Source organism: Sesamum indicum, linkage group LG8 (genome assembly GCF_026168435.1).
Source record: "Sesamum indicum cultivar Baizhima isolate 11 linkage group LG8, ASM2616843v1, whole genome shotgun sequence".
Classification (NCBI taxonomy): Eukaryota; Viridiplantae; Streptophyta; class Magnoliopsida; order Lamiales; family Pedaliaceae; genus Sesamum; species Sesamum indicum.
In genome coordinates, this window is record NC_142664.1 from 20,237,273 (window position 1) to 20,250,353 (window position 13,081).

Sequence of the window (13,081 nt, forward strand, 5' to 3'; positions counted from 1 at the left end):
ACCCCACATATTTCAAAAAGGTTCCTATTAAGAAATTCATATTGCATAACTAATTTCTTTATGAACTTTTATTCATATCTTATCAATTCATTAGGAACATGCCAGATGCTTGCTACCATATCAACAAAATCGGAGAACTTCGTAGAGATACTTTTCCATATTGTAGGCTACATTAAAAAATTTCCATCTAAATGATCTTGCACCAAACATTTTTAGTGATATTTGATTTTTCTCTTTTTGCAAACTCATATAGCTGCTAAATATTTAGAATCATGATTAATTTGCAGTGTTAAATTCCTCAGTATTTGTCTACTACAATCAGACATGATACTCTCGCTTCCTATCAGTATATGGAACCATAATGTTCACATCCTATAATTCTCTATCCTTGTAAAAAATTGCTAACATTAGCGATTTTTAACTGATGAGATGGGATTGCACTGATCAACAACATGAGAAATACTATTGCATCAAGCAATGTTTCATACTCATAGTCCGCATATATTTAGTCGATAAGGTTTAGAAGTTTTCAATAGCCCACTTTATTTTTCAGTGAGCTCTTTTCGCTAGAAAGAATTTCAATGATAGTAACCTTTAGCGAGTTAACCAAATGGCCTCTTTTAGCTAACATAATCTTCCTTAGGTATGATTTTAGTGGGTGAACCCAGCTAACATGGTCAATCTCATGGAAGAATAATTTTTTAGCTAGTGAACCAAGTGATATCCTCTGACCAACATAATCTTTGTCATGGAGGTTGACTTAAACGAGTTAACCAAGTGACTTATTCTAGCTAAAATTGTCATTCAAAAAACCTCATTTGCCATCACATATGAAATGAAAGAAGAAATATATATGCAAATAAGTCAAAAAGTGCATTTAGGATGGATAAGTCAAAGCATACAACAAATGTCGTAAAAGTGTTGTCAACTTAATTAGACTATATCAGGTTACTAGTGCATTTTGCACAACTCTTTAGAGTAGCTCCTTTAACTTTTGCATGACTCTTAAAGACTAGAGCTCGTATCAATCAATGAGCATGGGTTGGCAGTCAATGCCTCATCTTGTTCGCTATGCCACAATTTTGTTTATTAGTGCACAACACTGACAATAGTTATTTTGCTCAATCTCCAATTTTGTGCAAGGTCTTACCACATAAAATTGGAGATTTTAACAAAACAAATAAGACAACATTTACTGAGTCAAACTTCCTCTCAGTTTAATTATACAAGTGACTAATTTTTCTCATAGCACTTTGACATTTGTTAGTGTCACTTGCCCATACAAAAGTGACATGATTATTACTTTGTGGACCAAGTCTGCACATCTCATGCTAGTCTTTGTTTAATCCAACAACACTTTAGTTGATTCGACATGAGCAACAAGTGCATCAATTTTGTATTTTCAATTCTAAAAAATCAACTCCAAGTTTGGTGATTTCTTTAGTTGAAGACAAAATAGATATCCATAAGTTAGCTCAATTAGCAACTTAAGGATGAGTGAGCTCATATTTTAGAGTAGAGCTTAACAACTCCCCCGTCATATTTTCTAGTTTGTAGCTTAAGTATAAAAGTGCAAATTTTACTTGGTCCATCATTAATTGTTAGCGCGACATTGTGACAATGTTAGCCAATTATCCATCTCACCATTAATTAACTTAAATAAAATAGTTAATAAATCTAAGATCTCTAGATTTGCCTAAAAAAATTGGTACTGATCTTTATATTTTTATTCTCAATCCAAGTAAATTACTTATTATTTTTTATACCCTGCGGAATTGAAAATTTTGTAACTCGGCTAATAATCATCTTCCATTAGGTAAAGTCATAATAAACTTTTTACTGATCAAGAATAAAAAAGCGCCATGTCTATTTAAATGCCGCATACATGCGATATGCAATATGAATTAAACAAAATAAAATCAACCCCCCATGTGCTACACTAATATTTGGTGAATCATGTTGAGATAATTTGATCCTTTGGTGGTAAATAACGAACCATATCCCCAATAAAAATAATAGATGATCTTTTTTCCAAAAATTGGCCTAAGAATACATCGATCTAAAAAAAATTGGGATAGTGCATTAATTACCACCATTGCCATAAATTATCTCCACAAAAATAATATAATGCCCACATAATACACGAGCACCCAAATGTAAATATCCAAAAATTCATAACTCAAAATCATATTGCACATATTCAACAAAAATTATAATAAATACATATTATTATGAAATTTTCAAGGCATGCATAAATATAACGAGAGCTCATAAATTGCAATAAAACATACATGTTGCCGTAATTGCAATCACAAAATATTATAATCATCTCGACATATATTGCAATCATATTAGAATTGCAAATGAAAAAAAATTGCAATCACAAAGTGATTGGTATAACCCTAATTTTGTCTGAAAAAGACTATTTTATCCCTCAAGGTTCAGCGCCCCACCTCCAATAATTCAGGACACGTGGCAGGCGTCAATCGGGCAACGAAACTCCCCTTTATACATTATAAATACTCTATGCTCAGTGCATTTATGGTACGCCGTTTTTACTCCTCTATTTAGATCGTCTAGGCTCGCTAGTTCAACGACGACCTACTTATTCGCGACCTTGATACCAAGCACAGACTTAAACATTGGAGGGTCTTAGTTGGGGGCTACCCCAGCAAGCTTAACTATCTGATTCTTTTTTTTTCAGAACCTTTACATCAGTTTGCGAGAGGTAGCGATCTTGAACCGCTTGGAGGATCAGTTCATCCGATCAAAAAAGTTACGTTTATTTCGACCCGAACAAAGTATGCTTAGTACATTGATGCTTATTTCTTGATGTTGTTGAGCATGCTTATGTGGGTTCTTTTCTGAGCATGTTTCTACAATCTAAACGAGTTTGGGGGCACATGTACTTTCTGGGAAAGTAATGTGTTATTTTTTGAATATTATGGTTTGTACTAGAAATGGTGCATTGTTGTTTTGTTATTATTATGCATTTGCAATGAATATATATTTTTATATTGTTGTCTGCTGACAGAAATGAAACATATTTTTTCGTAAATTCTAAAGTATTTGAAGCTTATTTTATTTTTATAATTCTAAATACTTGGTTTGACAAATAAGTAAAACTAAAATATAATGAGCTATAAGTACTTTAGAATTACAAAATAAAAAAAGCTCGATGAACAAGTGAAACTAAAATTAAACAAATAGTGATTTTGGTATGTTAAAAATCTCTTTATTTTTTTTTTCACAAAGCAATTTTTGTAAGGATAAAATAGATTTTTTATACTTACAAAGTAAAGGTCATGATTTTTTTTTAAAATTTTAATATTTTAGGGGGTAATTGATGTGGGGTGAATATTTTAGAAATGATAATTGTATTTAATCTTTATTTCTTTTTCTTAATATTTTACCATATAAAGTATATTAAATCTATTTATTAATGTTGTATTTAGATCGATGGAGTTGAAGTTATTCTCTCTTCTCTCTCAAAAAAGATAAGGAATTAAATCCATAATGATAATTTCTCCTAACTCGTTTGGGTAACTTTATACTATAAAAAATATGAAATAACGATCGGGATACTATCGAAGAGCAAGGTTTCAGTATTTTTTATGCACAATCCTTTTTGAAGACGTTATGGCGAACAAACGCTAAGATGAAAATCTTGCTCGTATTCCCAAGGTTTATGTTGTATTTGATCAAATTTATTTAATATAAAATTATTTAAATACCTACTCTAAATTCTTTTTTTAAATATTAATCGTTTTATTCCAACGTAATTTTAAAGAATGTGTTGTTTTTCTTTTTCTTTTTAATAAAAATGACGAATATATATTACATCAATATAATGTATATAATTAATTTATAAATGTATAAATACAATAAATTAATAACACAATAAATTTATATTAAATAAAATATATAAGCATTATACTAAATTCATATTAAATTTTATAAATACACACACAGACTGTGAAATTCTAACTGATGAGTTTCCAATATGTGAAAAGACAACCCAAAAATATAGCATAGAAGGAACTGATCAACAGTATACAACTGTCAATCTATCTATCTCATGTGTCTTCGTAGCATCTCTTCTTCAGCTCTTCCATTTCCAATGGCGAGGACAGTTTCCGTCTCCATCTCCTTGCAGTCCCAGCCCCATCGGCACCGCCACCTCCTCTCCGTCGCAAAACACCACCACCATGCTTTTCTCAGGTTTCCGAAACGTAACCATTGTAATCTCTCCCTCTCAGTCTCAGCCTCCCACTCTTCCTCTTCATCTTCCTCTTCGTCAGTCCCAAACCCACTTCAAACTGGGCGTTTTCTGACGAATGAAGAGCTCGAGAATCTCGAGTTTCTTGGAAACTATAGCTACCATCAAGAATTGGAATCTGGGCTTCTTTGGGTTCGTCTAATGAGGGAAGAGGAAATGGACATGACTGTGACCTTACTGTCGGAGTCTTTCGCTGAATCCATGATGATGGCCACAGGTTATGTGAAATTGCTGGAGTTTTTGGTCAAGAATTACCTGATTGAGAGGAGAGCGACGATGCCTTACAGTGCCACGCTTCTTGGAATTTATAGGGAAAATGGGGAGGAGGATTTTGAGTTGGCAGGAACGGTGGAATTGACTTTTGATAAAAAGGGGGCAAATGCTAATCCTCCGACACCTACTCCTCCCAAGAATTCACCATACATATGTAACATGGCAGTGAGGAAGCCACTTCGAAGGTATTTAGTCCCGATTTCTGTAATTTGGTACTCATCTATTCTTCGAATCGATTGGTTCTGCTGTAACTTTCTTGTGTTTCTTGATCTTGTGGAGTACATTTTGGGTAAATATGTTGTTCGAGATCTAAGTTAGGTCTAAACATGAAGTTCTTGGTCACAAAACAAAGTGTATGCTTGTTGGATTGACTAAAAAATGTCATTGCCTCTCTGAACTGCTATATTCTTGATCTGTTAGCAGCAGCAAATTTTGAGGTTTCATTTGTGCTTTTAAGTAATTTGCTCTTGGAGGCTGCATTTAGTTGTCCTCTTTGGAGTGTTGGCAGTTAGAGATAGAATTCAGCTATTGAGTTTATAATTGCGGAAAAATGCAATTTACTTACTGTGAAATTAAAAATGAGAAAAAAAAAACCCTGTGAAAATAAATAGCAAATTACGCCCTATGTTTTGGAAAATGAAGCAAATTACCCCCTATCTAAACCATGGTAGGGGGGAGGGGGTAATTTGCTTTATTTTTTGAAACACAAGGCGTAATTTGCTAATTCTTTTTTTCACAGGGGTATTTGCTCATTTCACATATCATAAGCGGGTAAATTGCATTTAACCCTTTATATTGCCTATAAAAATATGCATCCTTGCGATTTAATGAAAACACTGAAGATCCTAGGATTAACAATGTTTGGCTGGAAATGTTTGTTTATCTTGATAAATATTAAGCCTTAATGCATGAATATTGTATGTTAATTGAATTTTCCAAAAATTCATTTTTTTAGATACATTGTTGATTCTTAATTATGTGTCTGAGCCTCCATGTAAAAAACATCTTCCAGGAGAGGCATTGGCTGGCATCTACTGAAAGCGGGAGAGGAACTTATAACAAAAATGAGTTCCTCAAGAGAGGTTTATCTGCATTGCAGAATTGTTGATGAAGGTCCATTCAACATGTACACAAAAGCAGGTTACAGCATTGTTAAGACAGATAGCATCTTGACCTTGTTAACATTACAGAGGCGTAGGCACTTGATGCGCAAAGAACTTCCTGTCTCTGAGAATGCTTCTGAACTAGATACTACTAGTGAGCAACCTACTTGATCAGTATAGATAATGGCTTATTTGAGGTAAAAAGACAAGATTATGTCTAGATGGTCCTACTACAGCTTACACAACTAGCTTCGGCACCTGCTCTGTATTGTTGTACACTATACACGAGGAAATAGAAATACCTTACGATGTTTGTTTTGCTCTCTTGACCATGATATTGCATCAGAGAAGTTCTGGAGTTGTACTAATTCTAGGCTTGTATATATGCTGATTGTTGTCGTTCTCTGCTGCTGCTTTTAATGTGCCTATATGACTTATCTCATTTCTGCATTACTCAGGTTAATCAATTCTGTTTCTTCTCTCTTCTTCTTTTTAACATGCCTGGTAAACTGCTAAATTATTTGATATCCTTCTAGTCCTCAGACTCCCAACTCTGAGAGAGAATATTTATTAGATAAAAAGTGCTACCTGAAAACATGTGAGTAATTCATAAAGAGCCTCCAATCTCTGTAAGCACTTCTTTCATCTCTGTAACACCTTACCTCAAACTATTCCCATCCCTCTATCATTTCTGAAGCTATATCATCACTGAAGTTAAAGATTCATATACATGTCCATTCCAATGGTACAATATATATTCCTGAAGGTTTGCTTTTACATTCACTCAATCCGTCTTGAGTTCTTTTTCTAATTCGGTACTTAAAACTGGCCTTGGCTTATTCAACAACCCTAAACTTATTTGTCCTTTTTTTCTCAACTCAGGATAATATGGTTAAATCCAGAAAATTCAGAGAACATATTATTTCTATTGGCTTCTCCTTTTATAACTTCTCTTGGGCCGGAAAGTGAAAAAGAATATTATTATTACTTTCGCTTCTCTTGCTTTCATATCTTGGGTCTTATTGCACCAATACATGCAAGTAGGGACAGTTAAGTGAAAGGTTAAAACTTCCATTGCATTATACTCTTGTATTTATGAATGATGTACATGTTTTGCTCGAAAACTTGATTATGTTTAGCTATTCTATCAAGCCTGTATGTGGCAGTACTTTTTGGTTCATTGTCGTGCTAACAGATTATTGTACAGAGTCTGTAGAGAATTAACTGTTCTATTGCCACACAAATTTAAAAAGACAACATTAAAACACTAACAGAATCAACTGTTGTAAGAATAACAGATCCTTCTTGGAGGATTTACTACTCTTCTCTTGAGACTTGAGCTTGCATATTATTGTTTTGTTAAATGCTTTTAAATTACTCAGGAAAACTACGCCATCTTGAACCTTCAGTAGGCTCTATTAACACATCAACATCTCTGACGTGCCTCAGTGGTAATTTTTCCAAACTTTGAAAAGTTTCAGATTTTGAAGTTTTAGGAAAATCGAGAAGCTCCTTAGTCGGGATTAACCACTCTGTAGCATGTCTTATTCTGTTTGAACAGAATAATCCCAGTGGTTTCACATCATTCTGAGTGTATGCATTGTCGTCCCCAATCCTTTAGAATTGATGCAGAGGATCAGTTGGAGTTCTTTCACGCATTCTATCATTGAGGGCCTCTCTTGACTGTCTATTCGGACGCAGCGTGATGCTAGGTTTGCAAACATGGCTATTGACTCCATTGTATAAGAACTCCGGCCCATTTCAGGGTCAATCACCCTTTTTAATTTCTTCTTGTCATTCAATATATGCCTGACCTGTGGAATTCCATTTACACGGATTAACATTTGTCGTTCATAGTATTGATCTGATTATATGTTATAATTTTCTAGGACAATAATGTGTTCTCAGTACCTGGAGTACTAAGTTTTGATCATTTGGTCCTTGGTTCAGGTCCACCGCTCTTCTTCCAGTCAAAAGCTCGAGTAAAACAACTCCAAATGCATATACATCACTCTGTAGAGTGAGTTTCCCAGTCTGTTGCCAAGGTAGACATATCCATTGCTCAGTCCCTCTTGCCATTTAATAAATTAAAATTAGAAATTGACCATCTCTTTCTTATTTTCAAATTCCTATCTCAAGAAAAGAACATAAAAAGAAAGCAAGAGGAATGTCCTCCTCCAGTCTTTTATAGAAGGTCTATGTTAGAATAACGAACTCCAAGAATTTACTAGATGGGCACAATAGATCTATTAATATGGCGGGTTCAACAAAGTCCACTTAATTATAGAATCCACTTAGGATCCATTTCAAGTGATTTACATCATCTTCTTGCTTAATGAACAAGTTGCAAGCAAGATATCCTAGTTCTGTTGTCTCTGAATCTGATCTTTGAAAATGCACTCTAATCTAACAAAGGTTCCATAAATTTTGTAGGCCAAAGAAGTCATCTAGGGGTAGATTCTGGCACTGTGAATGCCTTGATTATGTGCTCTGTAATTATATTGTGGCTATACTAGCTTCATTCTTATCTTGGTTAATCTGTGATGTCAACTTTATCATCCAATTAAAAACTTTATATTACTTTTGACCAAGAGCCGCGGCTGTTCCTAGACTAATCAGTTAATCAGCTAACATAAATTCAATACTCTAGTAGGTTCTCTCTTTCTGTATGGATGTATTTATTTTTTGAATTGGATTAGGGAGGAAACATGACAAATATAAAATCTATGTAAATTGTCTGTTGTTTACCTTCATAAAGTGCAACCTTACAGTTTCACTAAGATGTACTTGACATATATTTGCTTATGATGATTCTTGCATTCTTACTTCATACTCGTATCTTCTCAATTATCCAAGTCATAATTCTTATCTCTATTACCCTATGTATATGCTATCAGTATTAATCTGAAGAGTCGTTGCACATACAGCAGAACTAATTTATATTATGATTCCTATTCATGGAAATTATTTGTCTTCTTCATTTAGTTTCTGCTTTACAATTTTGGAAACAAGAAACAAGCCATGTTTATTTCTAGAGGAAATTGCATTTCGTCCTTTAATCACAGAAAGAGCCTTACCAAGGTATACTCTGGATCGAAGTAGCCAAAGGTGCCAAGCACTGTTGCTGTCATACAAGTTTCCTGACCTTCTGGCATTAACTTCGCTAGTCCAAAGTCTGATATCTGCTTGTAGAGCTTCTCATGATATGTTTTCATATGCTTATAGAAACAGCTCTCATATTGGCTACAGTGCTAAAAATGTTGGGAGTGTAAGTTACTTTTTCTTACCTTTGCTTCATAGTTATCATCAAGAAGAATGTTTGTGGATTTGAAGTCTCTATGAACGATAGGAATTCCAACATCTGAACTAGAATGGAGGTATGCGAGTCCTCTTGCTGCTCCAAGAGCCACTTTGAGCCTCAACTGCCAATCCATCTTTACTTCTCCAATCCCTGAGACATCATTTTTAGACATCCGGGGATCAAATGTAATAAATGAAAGAATTTTCAGAAACATTGGCTGTTAAATAACCAACCATTTAAGTGATCTTGCAGGTTCCCTTTGTGCATATATTCATATACCAGAAATCTTTGCTTCCTATCCGCACAGTATCCTATCAGGTTTACGAGGTTTGGATGGTCCAACCTGCTCAATATATCAACCTCCACCCGAAACTCTCTCTCTCCTTCTGCTTCTTTGAATGGTGGTAGTTCCATTTTCTTGATTGCCACAACCTGTAAATTTGGTGCAAAATTGTTCAAGTGTACTCTTCTTGTTTGTGGGGTACATAGAAGTTAAACATTGAAACAACATTATTCTGTGGATAAACATGAAAGCAAAGCAACCTTCACGAAGTCCATGTGTGGCAGTGATTTTTGAGATAAAATGAAGAATGTGCTTGTTAAAGTTAGAGACATACCTCCCCAGACTTTAGGGTGCCTTTATATACTCGACCAAATCCTCCCTTCCCAAGCAGATTTTCATCACTGAAAGAACACGTCGCCTCTTCCATTTCTTTCAGTGTAAATACTGCTGATGCATTTCGTCTCTTCGCTGGTGGATCTCTGTACTCAATTTGCCAGCATTCCACAGGTTTGTATAACCCTGAAAAGCAGATGTATATATTTTTAATTTTTTTTTTTCAAGAAATAAGATCTTAGAACTAGAAGGAACATAAAGTTTGAGAATCAGATTAAGAAATAGAAAAATACAAGGATTCATCTGATCCTCAGACTTGCTTCTCCTTCGTTTGTTCCAGGCAGAGACTAACCCGAAAGGCATTGTTCTTGCTTTTCTTGTAAACCAAATTGATTGTGATTACAACATAGGATCATTAATACCAGACAGAATATCAATCTCTATACATATCACAGCATGAAAAAGACTACAGGGTATTCCAAGAACCTACTCTGATGGTAGAATAACGGAAAAATTATCGAAAGTTGATAGGAGTATATGGAGAAACTTGAGATTGGCATAAGTATAAACTGAAAGGAGATTATAATGGTAAGTAGAAGGAGAATCCTGATAGGAGTACGTATAAAGCAAGTGAGGAAGTTAGCTTAATGCATACTTAGTTCCAACAACCAGTTTTTCTCACTTGAAGAATAAGAAAAAGCTGTTGTAGGTGTGGTATGTGGTATTTCTTGCTTACCTTTAATGAGATGCACTGCAGCTTGTGGTTGTGGGGTATATTCTCTGTATGTTTGAAAAGGAAAGACAATCTGCTCATTCTTGTGGCATAATTTTTGATAGAGAAACGACGGGGGTTGGGTTGATGGGTTATTTTCATTGTTTCTGTGGTTGTTCTTGAAAGAAACTTATGTTTGTTCATCAATTCTGCTGCTCTAGATGATGATTATAGCTAGTTATCTTCCAAGTAAAGAGCTGGTTACGTAATTCTTGATTTTTCAACACTGTGTAGTTTGTTGATATACAGGAGTCTAAACTGTGCAATATCAACAGGGGGAAGAACAGGAAAATTAGCCCATTGCGACATCTGCACAGTCAATGCTTGTGCTTAATTTTTTAAATTTATAATTATAATATCTGTTTCGATTCATAGTATCGGTAAGCTGATTGTATAGCAAATTTTGTGGTGCAATGTCTTTACAGAAGCAACACATGGAAATACACGTTTGGCTCAATTGGTAAGGATGGATAGGATTGTGTTGATGTATATTAAGTAGGCTAAATTGCGACGCGCTCCCCTCAAGTTTGGTAAAATTATGAATGTCATGTCGTTTTTTAAAAATTATAAATATTTCTCATATTTGATGAAATTACGAAATCTCTGCATGGAGGTTTAGAATTGTCAATTTTAGCATTGCTGTATTTTTTTTTAAAGAAATATTATAAAAAAATAGAATGAGGTGGATGATAAATTATAAAAAAAATTATTCACTTAGTTCATAAAAAAATTAAAAATAAATAAAATTATAATTCTTAGTCCGAAGCGCATTTTAATTAGTTCACCACATAAAATAGATGAAAACTAAACGGAGACTAATGAATTGAGCTAATTGTTAGAACCCCGTTAAAATCAAGGTAATAGTAGTAAATTTTCAAACAATAAGGAGTCTTTGTATTATACCAAATTTTAAAGAAAATCGTTGTAATTTACTCTATTAAGTAATTTAAAAGGTACTTATTACCGTGTTTGAAATTTGTGTTGATTGTTGCAAGTGATTAGAGTTGAAGCCACCTAATTTATTTATGTTTTTTTTTTGCATAAAACAAGGCAAAGTTATTTTAGCTGTTTCCATTTTAGTCTGTTATGTTTTATGATATGATAATTAGGAATGAAATTAATTTCTTGAATTATTGCTTGTATAGTAAATTGAATATGCAATTTGATTAAATGCTTACGTGTAAATTAATTATTTTATAGTATTATATGCAAATAAAACTTAAATGGATTTTCCAAATATATATATATAAAAGAAGGGTAAGTTAAAAAAATATATTATTTTCTTTGTTAAAAGGGAGTTAAAAAATATACTTTTGGTAGTTTGAGATGCAATGTGATATCGCAGTGTTTGTAAAAACTTCTACTTTCAAAGAAGCATTTTTTTGTTTTTTTTGTAGAAAAATTTGAAAAATGTAAACAGAAGTAAAGTGGGTAGCATTTATAAAAGATAATAAAATAAATAAAAGCAAATTGGATGGCGTTTGGGGAAAAAAATATTTTTAATAAGTTTAGTTGATTAAAAATTATTTTATCCATGCGTTAAAAAATATACTATTTTTACTAATATTTTTCTTGTCTTCTGATAACATAATCATTTTTTTCTCAATAATAATAAATTTTATGTCAATAAGTATATCTCATATGTAAAATAATAATGCTCTCATTATGTAATACTAGTTAGATGTAGCACATCGGATGTGTGTGCACAAAAAATTTATAATAATTAAAAATTATTTAATAAAAAAATTTATTGCATAAAAAATATTTATATAAAATAATTATGATAAAAAATATTAAGAAGTAGAAAAAAGAAAAAATATTAATTAAAAGATAAATAACTAATTAAGAAATAGTTTTTACCACTTGAAGATAGTTGAGAAAATGTAAAAATTAATGAGTGGGGGAAAAAGTAAAAAAGCAAACAAAAAATAAGAGAGATACCAACGATGTGCTCTCCATAATGTCATATAGATAATTATTCGTTGATACATAATAAATAGACTTGCATAATTGCACAAGATATATATTTTCTTAATTAACATAGAAATTTAACTTATATTTTTTTATGATATATGAATAATATCAGATAATGCAAAAAATAAAATATAAAAATTTTAAATGTAAATAAATTAAAATGAACAGAATCAAATTAAAACTATTATAACGAGGTAAAAGTAATTTAAAAAAATTGAATTTATTTAAAAAATAAATTAAAGCTGCTTGAAGTACCTCCAAACTGCTTCTAATTTTTCGACTTAAAAGTGCTTTTTGTAGTAGTTCTAGAAACAAAAATTGACATTTTGAATACCTCAGGAGTTCTTTTTCAAAGTAAAAAATTGAAAAGTATTTTTCCAGAGCTCCGTAGACAGTCTCTAAATAAATTAGTTTTATCTCTAACATGGGACCATAATTTCTATAGTTAAAAAAAAAAAAAAAACCCGTATCTGAGGGGTACATAGTAAAATTCAGTATAAATTTTTTACTCTAATTTTGTGTTCAATTATATATTTGATATAGATATACGTACTAAAAGTACAGAGTACGTACTTTCTTTTTAATTTTGTATTTCTTTCACTTAATAAAAGGCCAACTATATATTAAAAAAAATATTTTTTAAAAAAAATAATGACAAAGATAAATAAAATGAAATACAGAATCATAACAAAAATTTTCAAACGGATTAAATATCTTTTGAGGCTCCATTTACTTTGTGAATTTATTTAGGTGTCAAAATTAA

At 32.4% G+C, this 13,081-nt stretch overlaps 2 protein-coding genes across 3 annotated transcripts; one reads left to right on the forward strand and one right to left on the reverse strand.

Annotated features, from left to right (window-relative positions):
* The first annotated feature begins 4,006 nt into the window (after window positions 1–4,006).
* Window positions 4,007–5,984, forward strand: LOC105168224 (Acyl-CoA N-acyltransferases (NAT) superfamily protein). Its single transcript, XM_011088216.3, has 2 exons — window positions 4,007–4,737; window positions 5,565–5,984. The coding sequence occupies exons 1-2, from the start codon at window positions 4,079–4,081 to the stop codon at window positions 5,824–5,826; spliced, it is 921 nt and encodes a 306-aa protein (XP_011086518.1). The 5' UTR covers window positions 4,007–4,078; the 3' UTR covers window positions 5,827–5,984.
* Window positions 5,985–6,866: 882 nt separating this feature from the next.
* LOC105168225 (Protein kinase superfamily protein) lies at window positions 6,867–10,272 on the reverse strand. Of its 2 annotated transcripts, none has more exons than XM_088884256.1 (7): window positions 9,866–10,272; window positions 9,574–9,758; window positions 9,190–9,388; window positions 8,943–9,106; window positions 8,733–8,849; window positions 7,567–7,689; window positions 6,867–7,469 (listed from the first exon to the last, which is right to left on the reverse strand). In XM_088884256.1, exons 1-7 carry the CDS (start codon window positions 9,933–9,935, stop codon window positions 7,233–7,235), a joined length of 1,095 nt encoding a protein of 364 aa, XP_088740382.1. In that variant the 5' UTR covers window positions 9,936–10,272; the 3' UTR covers window positions 6,867–7,232. The 2 variants fall into 2 exon arrangements, with proteins under 2 accessions (XP_088740382.1, XP_088740383.1); XM_088884257.1 differs by having other exon boundaries at window positions 8,733–8,837; window positions 9,866–10,269.
* Between the last annotated feature and the right edge of the window lie 2,809 nt (window positions 10,273–13,081).